The following is a 15,439-nucleotide window of genomic DNA, read 5'->3' as shown; positions in this document are numbered from 1 at the left end:
ACAACAATGAAGAAGCGAATGAAAGGTTTGAATGGTAACATACATCTTGTCTTCATGATCATGATGAGGTTGCCCAAGAACTGGCATGGCAAACAATAATGTAATGTCCAATCGACCGTCAATTCCAATTCTTCATGACCCAAGGTCGACCGCCATGCAAAAACAATGTGTTGTTCAATGGGCCTAGGGCAGTATTCTGAGCATGCTTCCATGCTCCTTTCATGCAGCCAGAGGCTACTTATAATCGGCAACAGTTGATGATGCCACGTCATGTGTTTCCTCAAATGCATCCCTCTCATCAGTTCACTGATTTCTACCATGACATCAATGACTGTGAGATAAAAACAAGGAACAAAGGTTTCAGTCTCAAAATCACCAGATAAAGAAAAATAATATAGGTCTTGGAAATTATGGACTTTTTAAAGAGAATTTCTTCCCCCTTTTGTCATATTTCAACAAATTTCATCAATTTTATGGAAATTATACCTTTTCCATTTAACCCACATTATTATTAGTCATTAAATGCGGCAACTTTTTCTTTGAAACTTGTCACTCAGTGATATGAGACTGTGTGGCCAGACCAGCAATTTCAATATCTTTTAGAATTTTCGGTGGACCCATTTTTTGTACTTCAATACTTAATAGTCCAAAGTTGTAAAGCTGTCTGGCCCAATCTATGTCAACTCGAGCCCTAGGCTACGGTACTGCTTAAGCAAGTTGTCCCATGTGGGCACAATTTCAACTAATACAGAATAAATTGATAGACTTGTCCTTACTCCTTTTAGATTATTACAGGGAAAAATGTTCAATGGCATAAATTAGCAAAGTTAATATCACCTTGGTAAAGATAATGTTTACATTATTAAATTAATAATTATGTTAGTATTTTTAATAGTAAAAAATAACAGAATTAATAATTAAATTAAAATTACTAAATCTAAATAATACAAAAATTAATTTTTAAATTTTCATAAAATATAAAGACTTCTCACCTATTTGACCTTTTTGATTTCACACCAAACAAAATCGCATAACGAAGAACACGACCAACAAAATTATAATCTTCGCCAGTCCCCAGTTGGACAATATTTTAACTCAATTTGGCCTTGTCTGTTCCCCAAACCTGTACTAAACAACTGTGTTAAAATAAATTATAAGAGGACCCTTAACGGTCACTGCTTTGGATTTGGATTTTCAATTCATTGTCCTTTTCTCAATGCCATTATCTTGAATTTTCAATACCCATTTTTGCTTGTTTCTTATAGTTTCGACTAATCCAGGGTCAGGGGGGTGTCTTTGGTTGTTCGACCTGGCCAGTCTGCTACCCCCATTCACTCACGAGAGGAAAAGCCAAAACAAAACAGGAAATAAGGAGTGACTGGTGGCTTTTATCATGGAAAGGCTTTACATTAGAAAAAGGTAGTTGGTACTTCATCTGTTTCTTTCAATTACGATCAAAATGCAGCTTAAGAATTGACGAATCAGGATAACAATTTAATTTCATTCAACAGAGTTGATGATCAACCAAAAAAGTTCATAAAGTGATTGAGGGCAGTGAGCCATCGTTTCATTTCCCCCGTCTGTCACATTCACTTTCCTATTCCCTTCTGTTCCATTTGGACCTCGAAATTTTGGGACCTTGTCTTCTCCTTCCCCTTGTTATTCGTCTGCATTTTTTTTTCTCCATTGCCGTGTCCTGAACAATGAAAAATCTCAGGGTAACATGAGATCCCCACGTGGCATCACGAGAGTCCGAAACGACCTTTTAAAGCCGTACTCGACTATGTAATTACACAACAAAATCCAATGTTTTTTTTTTCTTTTTAACTCTTTTTCCAGGGTGTACATCTCGGGGTCTACAATTTAACGGCTACATTTTTCATTGTGCCACGTGACAAATCCAGGGCACAGCAATCCTCGCACATTTGGCGCGAAACACTCAGGTGGGCCCCCAACGTTTGTCCGCTTTCGGACATCTTGAACTGAGCCTCTGTCTTTCGTTGACTGGGAGAAGTGTTGAACTTTTTTTACTTCACTCTCTCAATTAGACCCCACTTTCCTCCAGGGCCGGCGTCAATTGAAAAGAAACAATTGCAAAAGTTGTAAAAGGAAGAAAAGTAACAAACGAGAAAGCAAATGGAACAAGAAGAATTAACTAAATAAAAAACTTTCACCCTAGTGTTACATTTTCTCTCTTAAACTAAAAAAAAAATGGTTAAAAAGTTTTCATGAGACAGGAAAAGTAAAAAAAAAAAAAAAGGCTTTGGATTTAGGGTGGTTTATGCTGGTGAGGGTTGAGAGGTGGGATCGGCTGATGAAGGAATATCAGGGCCTACACGACAACCTTCAAGCATGAACACAATATCGGACATGGTTGGTCGATCAAGTGGATCTGGAGCTGTGCAAAGTAACCCGACTTTGACTCCTAGGAGAAATTCTTCCCATTCTGATGATTCAGGGTCAAGCTCAAGTAACCCTGGTTCAAGAAGTTCTGTGATTTGGCCTCTTTGAAGCTGCTTCTTGACCCATTTCACAATGTCTTCATCCTGTGTGAACATAACTGGTCTCTTTCCTGTGAGTAGTTCAAGCAGGACAATGCCAAAGCTGTAGACATCTGATTCTTTGGTGGCTTCCCCTGTTAGACCTGCTTCTGGGGATACATAACCCAATGTGCCAACTGAGGTTGAAGTGGAAGCTTCTGTCGGAGTTGCAACTATGAGACGATCCACGCCAAAATCTGACAAATGTGCTTCAAAATCAGCATCGAATAGAACGTTTTGGGGCTTGACATCTCCATGAACCATGTTGGATGTGTGTAGAAAGGCTAAACCACGGGCAATGCCTAGAGCAATTAGGTGGCGCATTGGCCAATTGAGGACATGACCATCTTGGTGGGATGCCTCTTGTAGGAGTGTTGCAAGGTTGCCATTGGGCATGTAATCATACACCAAGAGCCTTAAGTCAGGTGGCCCTGCATAGTAGCCGCGGAGAACTGTTAAGTTCCGGTGCTTCACTTTGCCTAGAAATTCAGCTTCTTTCCTAAACATGTTTTCATCAAATGATCCATCTGGTAGACGGCGAACAGAGAGCACCATTCCATCATTGTAACAAGCCTTGAAAACTAACCCATATCGGGTTCTGCTAAGCACATTCTCTTCAGCAAATTGCCGAGTTGCTTCAATTGTTTCTGCTAGTGTGATCTTGTTATTGAACATGACAAGCTTTGGCCCTCCATTGTCGGTGCTGCCTCGGCCTCCACTTGCTCCAGAACTAGCCCTTGCAGGGCTCCGTTTCTTCTCCCCGGCAGCTTCTTTGAGCTTCTTGCGCCATCTCAATAGGCTGAAAACATAGAAGCAACAACACAATGACAAGAGACAAGCAGCACACACTACCACAACAATCAAAAGAATCAACCTTCTCCTCCTGTTCTTTTCAGCTATATCCTCACACTTTCGATGCAATGGCTTTCCACATAAGTCTGGATTATCTGAAAATGCTGATGGATTGTTAAATCTAGAACCCAGAGTTACTGGAATCTCCCCTGCTAGGTCATTCCTTGAGACATTAAAGTAGACCAATCCAGAAATAAGACTGAGATTAACAGGAATCTCTCCACTCAAGTTATTGGAAGAAAGATTCAGCATTGTAAGATTTGATAACTTGGACAGAGAATCCGGTATGCTTCCAGAAAGCTGATTAGCATCTAGTAACAAAGTGGTCAATGACAAGCATTTGGAGATTTCCTCTGGGATTTCTCCTGTTAAGTTGTTACCACCCAAATCTAGCACCTTCAACCCTGAAAGGTGAGAGAGATCTGCAGGAATGTAAGTGGTCAAAGAATTTGATCCAAGCTCGAGAACTTCAAGCTCAGTGCAGTTTCCAAGCTCTGGTGGGATCACCCCGGTTATGTGATTATTAGACAATGAAAGAAGAACTAATGAATGAAGAAAGCCAAAAGTTTCTGGTATATGACCGGAAAATGAATTGGAACTAAGATTCACATAACGCAAACTCACCAAACTACTAAACCCTTCAGGAACATCCCCAGATAGCATATTTTCTTGCAACGCAATGACTTGCAGATTAGGCAAACCTGAGAGCTCAAACGGCAACTCACCAGAGAGGTTCTGCTTGCTTAAATCAAGAGTAGTTAGCTTGAACAAATTGCCCAAACTTGCCGGCATCTTCCCTGAAAACCCATTAGCACTTAGATTCAAAACAACAACCCGACTCAAGTTCCCAATACTCGCAGGAATCTCACCAGAAAACTTGTTCCCACTTAACTCCAACGTACTCAAATTGCTCAATCCCATTATCTCATCTGGCAAGCTTCCAGTCAAGTTATTATGTCTCAAATTCAAGGTTTCAAGCTCAGTAAGATTCCTAAGACTCCCCGGAACTGAACCGGAAAACAAATTTTCCCCAAGAGAGAGCACTTTCAAACCAGTCATACCACCTAAAAAACCAGGAATTTCACCAGAAAAACGATTTCCTTCAAGGTCAAGAACATGCAATGAACCACATTGTTTAATCTCAACAGGAACCACCCCAGTTAAAGAATTGTTAGCCATTTTCAGCTCCTCCAATCTAGACAAATTCCCAATCTGAACTGGAATCTCACCTGACAATAAATTCCCAGAAACATCCAACATTTTTAACGTTGTTACATGCGTTAACCATAACGGCAAACCCCCACCAATCTGACTCCCAGAAAGATCCAAAACCTGTAAAACACTATAACATATCCCTGATTCAGGACCAACAACATTCGTAAACAAATTAAACCCCAACTGAACAATCCGAATGGAAGGCGGATAAACAGTAACATTACAGAACAAAGAAACCGGCACCGTTCCTGAGAGTTTGTTATGAGAAAGTGAAACAACTTGAAGCTTAGGAAGAGCTCCAATAGCTGCTGGGATAACCCCACCAAGCGCATTGGCCTCGGCACTAAAATGAATAAGCGAAGAGCAGTTGGCTAAAGCAGATGGTAAAGTCCCTTCTAAAATATTATAATCAAGCCAGAGATATTGAAGCTGTTGAAGCTCACCAAAACTAGCGGGAATCCCACCGGAAAACTGGTTATAAGAGAGATTAATGAGTTGAAGCTGTGATAAATTAGCAATGCTTCTAGCAATCGAACCAGAAAACGAGTTTGAAGAAAGATCAAGATACTTGATATTTCGTGGGAGATCACTGGAGATTTGGCCGGATAAATGGTTTTGAGCTAAATTTAAAATGGTTAAATCAGTGAGATTACTTATCTCGGACGATAATGTCCCGGAGAGTGAGTTGTACTGCAAGAAAACAGCGCGTAGACGCTTGCATTGGGAAAGAGTGGAAGGTATGGTGCCGTTGAAGGAGTTGGAACGGAGGCTGAGTTTGGTAAGATACTTGAGATCAGAGAGACGGTCACTGATTCGACCACTGAGTCGTAGGTTAGGTAGACGTAGCTCGGTGACTTGGCTGTTGGAACATGCAACTCCACGCCAGTCGCATGGAGCCGCAGGGGTCGATGGATCCCATCCGTTTAAAGCTCCAAGTGGGTCATGGAGATTAAGCTTGAAAGACGTTAATGCTTGGATCTCATCTTGGTTCTTCTCGGCTTGTGACAAGAATGGTGAGCAAAGAAGCAAATAAAGGAAAAAAATTATACCTTTACTCATTGGTTAACAATGGCAAAGTTTGGTTCTGTGGCCAAAAAAAAAAAAATCGAGTCTTTTACTAATGGGTGGAAAGGTTTATGAAGAAGGCAGAGAAGGGAGGAGCGTCTGTAACAAAGGCGTTGGTAATTTTGCCATACAATTTGTGGCAGAGGGCAGAGTTTGCCAGGAGGAGTAGTCAGCAGAGAGACCCACGCAAGAAAAACAACAACAGAGATGATACTGCTGATTGCTGAGGCTCCTTCTCTCTCTCTCTCTCTCTCTCACAATGGACTATGGGTTTTGGCGGAAGTGTTTGGTTTGAGGGGTAAACAGTGGGGTGGGTTTGGTTTCCTCTTCCCCAAAACACTTTGAATAAGCACTTTTTGAAACGGCAAATGGTGGGGTTTGGAATAAAAGGGGGTTTGCTCTTTTTAACCTCATATGATATGATATGGGCAGAATCATTGAGCCCTGTGTGATCTTATCTTTGCCCTGTTGTAATCTTTCATTTCTCTCTCTTTCTTTTAATAATTTTTAGTATATTTTATTCTCTTTTTTTTTTTTTTTGGCTTTCTGGATCTGTTAGCTCATTTGGGAAATCCTAGTTGTATCAAATGGGAAGGTTAATGTTCATGTGCCTGCTCACTGCTGGTAGTGGTGGGTTTAATTCAGAATTTGCTTTTAACATTTCTAGTTCTCTTTTCTAGCTAGGTAGGGGCTGAGATCAACTAAGCATTTTTAACTGGATTGGGGATTGACTTTCTGCATTATTGTTTATATATGCAGCCTCATAATGTTCGATTATCGGGCTGTGCTGTCATGTTTTTCAAGATGCCTTTAAAGTCTTTAACCCTTTAGTCCAATTATCTCTTTTTCTTCTCCTTTGACATTTTCCTGTTATCTTTTCTCCAAAATTTCTGATTCTGATATCACTTTTCAAACTTTAGCCTTTCTCTTTTCACTGTTTGATTCAAAGGTGAAGATGTTAAAATGGCGTATATTGGGGTAAGAAGATTTCTATCACACATTCTTTTCAATTGGATTATGAAGTAAGTACCCAAAGTGTCCAAGTTATGTGTAATTGAGAAAAAAGAAAGATGCAAGCCCACCAGACAAAAGGCTAATCAACATGGTGGGCCACAACCTTTGGTAGTCCCCACACTAATTGAATGATGCAAAAGGAGCAACATTAATTGGAAATAAATTGAAATGCGGACAACAGGAGAACATTGTTTCGGTGGCAAATTTGAACTAATTTATGTTTAGGAGGGAGCTGGTTTAAAGCCTAAATTAGATTTAGAGACTTTACATGTCAAAGGCAAGATAAATTATGATGTGCTTTTGCTATGATGACATGTTGAAACCTAGGGGTCCTTATAACTTGGAATTAGAGGTGTTTTTAGTCCTTGGATCATTTTTTTGAACTATTTCAGAATCGAATTTTTTTGAATTTTGGCCAAATAAAAGTAATACATGCTGCTGCTAAGAAAGATTATGGTCATATTCATTTTCCTTGTGCAATCACATGTGACAGATACACCAGAAAAAAATGATGTGGACTTTACCACTGTCTGCCAAATAAATGACTTGTTTCTTAGCTTCCTATGGTATCATGATTATGGCCAATGAAAGAAATTGGCCTGGAGTAAACCGCCATTGAAAGCTGGCTTGCCATTGAAAGCTGTAGCCAACTCTACTAAAAGCTGATTAAACCCAATAAATTTGCATTGGTGGATCAACAGCCTCACTTAATGAGATAGCAGATTCCAGCCCATAATTAGAGCTAATACTATTAGTCTATTACATATACTCTCATGTATTTTGTACAAAACAAAGGCATGGAAATGGGATCTTCACGGTTGGCAACTGACCCATCAGGCCCATTGATGAGCATGTGAACTGTGTTGTGCCTGCCTAAATTTGGAAAATCACAGTAGTTGCATAACCGATGTTTGATTACTACTTTTCAAGTGACATGAAGATGAGTCTTCAATCCTGATTCTGAATCAGACAGACATGTTTTAGGGTTGGAGATGGAGGCTTTTCCTAATTCAACCATTGAACAATAAAGAGGGAAAAAATGGTTTTGAAAGAGAATTAAATGATACAAATAATCTTCTTCCAACTCCATAAATTTGTACGTACAATTGAAAATATGTACAAATGAGAATCTTGCTCAAAACTTCACAGTTGGATTGATATGCTATCTATTTTGTTGCCATCCTCCATCCAAACTGCATTGCCTTGAATGTTTGATTTGGATAAAGACAATGGCTAACAACAATGAAATTTCAATACAAAGAGCAACTACCAACATGTGAAATCTCTGCATCTTAAAGTAAATATCATTCACTGTAGTTTTTCAGCTTTGGGTTTTTTGTTTTTACTTTTAGAATGAAGAAAATGATTACTTACCATGTTTAACTTACCATTTTGGTAAAAATCATAAAAGACTCTTTTATCATTCCTCACCTATATCCGCAACACAAAGAAAAGGATTGTATGTCGTTTGTGGCTTGAGATGAGACTCTTGCATTACAGTAAAATCAGAATCAGAAAATTCAAAACCATAATCTGTAAAAAATTGAAGTCTTGCAAATGTATATGTCAATATGAAATTCAACTGTATAAACTATCATATATATAATAACCACTACAAGATAGACATGACACTGCGTTTCAGACCATATTGTCTCTTGTGTATGCGTTGTCCTGGTGTAAAGTTGAGCCCAAACATTTCCTTAAAAGTCTTCTCTGGATCTACAAAGCCAACCAGCTTTGCAACAGTGGCAGCACTCTCAGCAATGTGGTCCATGTCTTTAGGGTCAATCCACAAGCGGTGAGCCAACTGCAAACTCCTATGCTTCGTGTTCAACCCGATGCCCCATTTAAGGAAGAGGTTCTCTCTTTCTACTTTGGAGAGTCTCTTGTGCATCCGCTGACTCATCATATGCCTTTCACGGCGGAGAGCCTTCATGCTGTTTACAACAGATAAATAATTAGTTGTTTTGGATTAAAAGGGTATCACCAATGTACCAAAAGCTACTACGATCTTGTAGTTGGATAGAATAAGCATCTATACCTTGAAGCAGGGGAAAGGACTCGTCCATTTTCCACCGTTTGATTGCCATGGGAAAATACGTTCTTAAGGAAGGACAGCCTCCTGTGTTCCACCTCCATGTATATAAAATCTTTTGGATCACCCTTAAATAGCAGAAAGAAGTAGGTCCTGTGGACCAATGACACATTGCAAGCATGCCAAAGTTCAATGATCTCCCTTTGAAGCCTCTTAAATTCTGAAGGCCATGCTGAAGGGCTTCCACAATTATCTGATATTGGGTCCAAGCCAACGTCTTTAACGGTCTTGCCATGTAAAATGGGCTCCGTCACCTGTACCTACCATGCGTGAACAATATCATATTTAAACGAACTTTCTTAGTAAGTGCCCTTAATTATTAATGTATAAACATAAAGTTAAGAGCTGTTATTTATTATTTAGCATGAATGTCCTGTTTTGATCATGTAACTAACAAGGGTTGATAAAAGAAATCAAACACTCACCGAATGATCAGCAAGATGCTTCTCATACTTAAGATTAGACATATCTTCTGTTACTCCAATTGAAGTGCAGAAACCAGCCTTATTGTGTTCCACTGGAATTGGGATATTCAGTGCCTTAAGCTCAATACCAGCAGCACTTGCTGAAGAACTTTGAGATCCATTTCTAGACAAGCCCTCGTTCTGAAGATCATACTTCATTGCAGAAAGTTTTCTCTGGAAACTGTCTGGTCTTCCAGTGAAATCTTTCTCATTCCCTATGGGAGGTGTGTTCTCATCCTTTACTACCCTCTCAATCCACGGGGAGGTCAAACCAGTTATCAGACTCGCTGTACAACTTCTACTCCTAGTTAATTTCAAGCTTCTACAGCTAGATATTTCTTCATTCAACTGACGTAAATATGGTTTTTCAGCAGATGGAATAGCAATATCTGGATGGTTGCTGTTATTTTCCAAGTGGTATGACCTGGATTCTCGCTTTGATCTGTCTTCATTGCCAACATCCATCAGTCCTGAAATAGCTGCTTTTTCCCTCGGAGATAACATATTATAATTTTGATAAATCTTTGGGCTAGACCCTGACAAACTTGAGTCTGAATATCTATTCATACTTGACCTTCCTGAGTCAATGCAACGAACTTCCTTGCAAAGTGCCTCTGAATTTTCATCAACATGTTCACCATTTTCCTCCTGGCGTAGATTACATCCGATAAAATTAGGAACTCTAGGTGACGGCTGTGAGGAGGAACTGAGTTGCGGTATATTCAGTTTGAAGTCAGGAAGCTGGAGGAAGCTCTCTTCAGAACTGCAGCTTTGTCTATCTGAAGGGGTGCAGGTTGAATTTTCAAAGTCCCATGAACTTCGCACTCGCAGTTTAGGGTACTGAGGGTCTGGACCTGCCTGGTGAAGAAGGACAGGTGGGAATTAAACTTTGGATAGGTAAATGAACTTAAAGAGGCATAAAATGATTTAATATCTGCACATACCCATATTTTCACTGGTCTTTCATCGTTAATCACTTGTCGCAGATCCTCAAGCTCAGACCAAGCAAGGTCTCTTTGCTGAGTCAGTATGGTCACCTCTTTCTTTAGCTGCATGAAGCAGGTAGAAAAAGTAAATAAGCTATTATGAATTGTATCTTTCACAATAATAATCTGAAAAACTTTTGTATGAAGCTTGAGGAATTAAATGTCAAAATATAAGAAATATAGACATTCATTCTGCCAGCATAAAGAAATTCTAGATGTAGTTATGAATGGCAGAAAGAAATTATGGCTGTCGATGGCAGTATATAGAAGTCCCAGATACTGTTATTAAGGCAGTATATATACACTCATTTGAATATAATTATCGATGTATACTCTCTTTTCTTGAGTAAACATATGATATTGCAAGTATAGGGTACTTATAGTACTTTGAGTTTGAAGCATTTATTCGCTACCCTATTTCATCACCTTTTCAATCTCAAGGTCTTTCTCTCTTAGCAACACAGCAGAATCAGAGGAAATAGAACCTGTTCCTGCACTTCTCAACTCGTTCTGTAATCTAATCAATTCTCTTTGCAATTCCTTCAGTAATGCTTTATCAGACATGACCACATTGACTTGTGCATTGGTAGTCACTTCTTTGGCACAATTTGCAAACAAGAGGGTGTTTCTTGATTGTTCAACATGGGTTCGTGCCGGACTCATGGTACAAATGATAGCAATTCTAGCATTGCCTCCGAGGGAAGACTGAAGTATACGGGTCAGCTTTGAATCTCTGAAAGGAATGTGTCCATTTCTCCCTTTGCTGCAGCCAAATACAAATTTATAACTATATATGGTAATTATTACTTGTTTTGTGCTTGAGTTTCAATATAATATCAACATTAAAGGAGTCTTCAGCTTTTTGGCCTAGCGGCTAAGAAGGCTTAGGAAGACATGTAAGGTGGGAGTTCAAACCCCACCATCCCCATCCCCTATCCCCAATCCAATGGATCAAAAAAAAATATCAACATTAGGGGAAGGGAACACTGAAGTTGAATCAGAATGAGAGTTCATAAACAACTGGCAAATGCATGCAGAGGGAAAAAGAAAAGAACTATTTGTAAATTTTATGATAATAGATGCTATTTTTGGCTCAACACTGGAAAATGATCAGTTACACAAAACTGAAGTTGTTCCTGCACTTATCAACTGGTTCTCTAATATGTTTGATCATGTCTAATCAAACTGAAGAACAGGAAATCAATGAAATTTAGTGGTTTTCCACAAAAAGGATTCTTGAAGTGCTACAAACATTAAAACAAAATTCTAATAAAAAGTTCACCTCAGCTTACGGATAACAGTTCCAAGTGTCAATAAACTGCGATTTATATGGCAACCTTCTTTCAACCTTGCACCGGCTGATAATGTCTGAGATGCACGCTCACTTCCTGCGAGATCAACAAAGTTCTAGACAGAACAGAATAGAAATGTCACCTGCCATCCAATATATGTTGACCAATCAAATCTTTGAATGAAAATATATATTGTTTCATACCACAGTGGCCGCAAGGGTGCTTGATTTGTCATTGCCTAAAAATTCTCGTGCAGAACTTTCTATCGTCTGATGGGTGGCACATAGGTACATGGTTTTAAAAAAAATAAATATCATATCATTGTCAAGTGAACAATAACTAAAAGTTTTGCAATGAAACATAAATCATACCACTCTCAAAATTTGATGGGATCTAGAGCTTGTCTCATTCAGAGAAGTCTCTCCTATTTGTCTTTGAGCTGCCAACGTGCACAAAGACATGCTTAAATATGCAGTCATAAGCTAGTGAAAGGAAGACTGGTTGAGATCATTCATACCTTCACACACAGATAGAAGCTCTTTAAAATGATTCCAGTCCCACAGAGTTTCTTCTGTGAGTTTCTCAACAACGGTACCTCTCTATCAAAGTAGCTGTCTGTTAGTTAGATAGTCCATAAGATAACAAGCTACTCATAAACAAAGGATATAACTCACTTCTGGATCATCTAGAAGCCTGAGGGGAGTGTTGTCTGCACTCAGTAGGTCCCTGACAGATTCATTGTAAATCTCCATAGCAGAGAACTTCAGGATAAACTCTCTTTCCTTGTGCTACAGAAAAGTCCAGTTTGTTTTTTGTCAAAGAGGGAAATACAATGGAAAAGCATAACCACAAGTGAGCCACAAAAGCCATTTTGTCTTCATTACCCTCTGTACGTAGTCATATATATCTGCCATGGCATACTCCGTAATTCCAATCATCGTATATGTCTTTCCGCTGCTTGTTTGTCCATAAGCAAAAACACTTGCTGAAAAATAGTTTATGTTAGGAATTGAAGGAGGAGATCAGGAAGTCGTGTGGAGTCACTAAAGAACATTATAAGGAGTCTCCAAAACGAAAGGAAAAAGATGCACTCACAGTTTATACCACTGACAACTGAAAGAGCAACTTCCTTTGCTCCTGCTTCATACACTTGCCTATTGGGGCAATCAGAGCTAAAAACTGTGTCTAAAATCAGCAAGCAGACCCATGAATGGAAAAGAAAAACAAATCAGAAAACTATGAGAAACCATTGATGTCAACTCCATACATGATAAAATGCTATAACAAATACTCTCTACAACAAATTTTCCTGACAAGAATTAAGGCCTTGGTAATAACAAGCACCCATTCACCTTATTATTCATTTATTAAGAAAGCTGAGCAAATATGTCCTGAAACCTAAAAAGTGGCAATAAAATCATCACGGTAGTAAGTGACAAATTGTAAATCATAAAGGAATTTCGAACTCCAACTATGGGAGCCAGTTTGAAAGAAAATGTTTCCTTTTTCTCCATCCTAATTTTTCATCTTGGGGTTTGGGGCCGTTCAAGGGCTTATGCAGCAAAATTTTCTATCATAGAGCTACTGACATTAACATTAAACACAGTTAACAGAAAATGAAGAATTTTGGTTCAAATGCAAGTGAATTCATTTGCTATTTCCAGGAATTGAGAGACATTTTCAAAGCTTACCAAAGGTAAGGAAAGACTGAGGAAAGCAATCAAATTTACATAAACTGGAATCTAACTTACCAAATGTACAGGCAGTTGGGTACATAGATCTCTCTGAAACCGAAAGGCTGTTCCGGTATATGATAGTGTTATCACTGATGCATTCCCAGTCTGACACATCATGCCTGGCAATTTCATTCTCACTGAGAGGGCGCAAACGAACAGAAACAAAAATTCTCTCCTCACAGCCTGCTGGCTCTTGCATTTGCTCCTCTCCACCATCCACCCCCATCTCTCAGCTCTCCTCTCAAAACAATGGTAGAAGTAATACCATGAATAGAAAATTCAATACAATGAGACTAATATCAACGATATTAGCCTCTTTACTTCGGCTCCCTATCAGCTGATCATCTCTAGTCAATCTGGGCCATCACAATTCAAATGGTTTGACAATGAAGGTTCTGTTGGGCTTCTATAAAATGTAAGGACCACCCAACTTTTAGGCAGTTGCAATCATTGTCTGCAATCAACAAATTAGTCATGGGTTAGTGCTAAATTCACCCAAAATTTTGTTCAGTAACTTGTCTCAACCCAGAAACCAAACCGCCCCATTTCTTTATCCGCCCTTCTTTATTAAAAAATTTCAATGTTAACACAAATTCATATCCAGTTTGATTGTCGCCAATTACAGAGTGTCAAAGTCAGATTCTCATGTTACACCATTTAAATACAGAATATTTTTGGACTAATTCAATAAAAGAATGAAGGTTAAAACTAAAGATAGTCTGAGATATAAGAAGCTTTTACCTTGAGATTGAGAATTTGAATTCACGTTGCATGGTCTTTTTCATGGAATTTTTTATCTTTCTCTCAGGTTTGGGTTTGGAACATTTGCAAATATCACCTATTTTTTTCTCTTCTTATCTGCGCTCAGGTTTTGTCTATATTTAGCCCTGTAAGAAACAACAAAATCCAATAATAACTTAATCCAAATATAGAGCAAAAGAAACAAAGTTGAATTCCTTTCTGCAAACATAGAATTACAGCAAAAAAGAAAAAATTCCAACCCATTTTTTGAGCCATATTTACCAGAATCAATACATCAGCACCCAACTCCAAATTCTTCAGCTTTCAATCCTCAAACTTGGGACTCTTACCAGGCTGCATTTGCATGCACATAAAAGTAAAAATTCTATAACAGAATCTTCAAAATAGAACACGTTGAAGGAAACATAGAGTAAAAGAGAAGAAAATCTGTGATCTTCATTGACTTAAGAGGAAAGCTGGGGTCTTTTAATTCAATGACTTAGATGTTGAAGTGGTTATGGCGTCTACTTCTCTTTGATTGTGAGTTGGTTTGCAAGCTGCATTTAAAGTGAAAACATAATTAGCCTTTGAATTAAAACAAAATGAAAAAGCTTTTGATAATAGAGGTTGATGAGATTACAGTTTTGGCCATAAAAGCTGTACCTAATTTTCTTAGCAACCAAGCATCATTAGTCATTGCATTAAATTATTGCTCAAGACAAGAGCACCAGATGAAACTAGCTTTTCTGAACCAACAAAAAGTGAATCTAAAGTAGATTTCCATCCTTAGATAGGCGCTAAAATATATGATTTATGAAGTTTGATGGGTTCTAATTTGGCATTGGAACAATTAAAATTGCAGAGATTTTTGTCTATTATTTAATTCACTTCATAGAAGTTTTTATGCATGGCAGTTAAAATGCAAAATATCATGTCTTATCATGGTCATTTCTACAGGTCTGGGATAATTTTCAATGATTTTTTTAGTTTGTCATTCATGTTTTACGTGCGAAATGTACATAGAAATCTTAAAGATCAGACATGTTGGATGATAATTATGGATACATGAAGATTAATCTGTCACATAATTAGAACAAAAAAGAAAATTTGCATGTCAAGACTCAAGAAACAACAAAACTGTATCTCATTTCTTCATTTTCCTTTAAGAAATCTTACATTCCAAATCCAAACCGATACACTTTTCATGCTGATTTCATAATTGTCGAATTCGACTATAGTTAAAAAAGTTACTGAAACCCAAAACACAAGGTTAAAAGGAATACCATTAGTCCATTTTGTATATAGAACTGTGGTTAAATTTGCAATGTTCTCTCCCTTGCTGATTTTGTAGTCCATTAGTTGTCCTTGAATTTTTTTTCCTCCAAAATAGGCAGGCAATAGCTGCTCAAGACAGGAAGCATGGGGACCCTTTTTGACCG

The 15,439-nt window shown here is 38.3% G+C and overlaps 2 protein-coding genes across 3 annotated transcripts; both read right to left on the bottom strand.

Annotated features, from left to right (window-relative positions):
- Positions 1 to 2,151: 2,151 nt before the first annotated feature.
- Positions 2,152 to 6,405, bottom strand: LOC111300088 (uncharacterized). The gene has a single exon (XM_022895708.2). The coding sequence runs from the start codon at positions 5,664 to 5,666 to the stop codon at positions 2,280 to 2,282; it is 3,387 nt and encodes a 1,128-aa protein (XP_022751443.1). The 5' UTR covers positions 5,667 to 6,405; the 3' UTR covers positions 2,152 to 2,279.
- A 1,800-nt stretch (positions 6,406 to 8,205) lies between these two features.
- LOC111300086 (kinesin-like protein KIN-7G) lies at positions 8,206 to 14,774 on the bottom strand. 2 transcript variants are annotated; one of them, XM_022895707.2, is made up of 16 exons: positions 14,664 to 14,774; positions 14,283 to 14,557; positions 14,001 to 14,146; positions 13,275 to 13,713; positions 12,619 to 12,708; positions 12,408 to 12,508; positions 12,198 to 12,311; positions 12,041 to 12,122; positions 11,895 to 11,962; positions 11,727 to 11,792; positions 11,514 to 11,638; positions 10,658 to 10,994; positions 10,190 to 10,294; positions 9,207 to 10,103; positions 8,728 to 9,035; positions 8,206 to 8,623 (listed from the first exon to the last, which is right to left on the bottom strand). In XM_022895707.2, exons 4-16 carry the CDS (start codon positions 13,483 to 13,485, stop codon positions 8,299 to 8,301), a joined length of 2,829 nt encoding a protein of 942 aa, XP_022751442.2. In that variant the 5' UTR covers positions 13,486 to 13,713; positions 14,001 to 14,146; positions 14,283 to 14,557; positions 14,664 to 14,774; the 3' UTR covers positions 8,206 to 8,298. The 2 variants fall into 2 exon arrangements, with proteins under 2 accessions (XP_022751442.2, XP_022751441.2); XM_022895706.2 differs by having other exon boundaries at positions 8,728 to 9,041; positions 14,664 to 14,763.
- Positions 14,775 to 15,439: the final 665 nt, after the last annotated feature.

Source organism: Durio zibethinus, chromosome 18 (assembly GCF_047325235.1).
Source record: "Durio zibethinus cultivar Kanyao isolate XHJ-2024 chromosome 18, ASM4732523v1, whole genome shotgun sequence".
Lineage (NCBI taxonomy): Eukaryota > Viridiplantae > Streptophyta > Magnoliopsida > Malvales > Malvaceae > Durio > Durio zibethinus.
The sequence above is the reverse complement of the archived record's forward strand: the minus strand, read 5'-3'. Positions and strand labels throughout refer to the sequence as shown.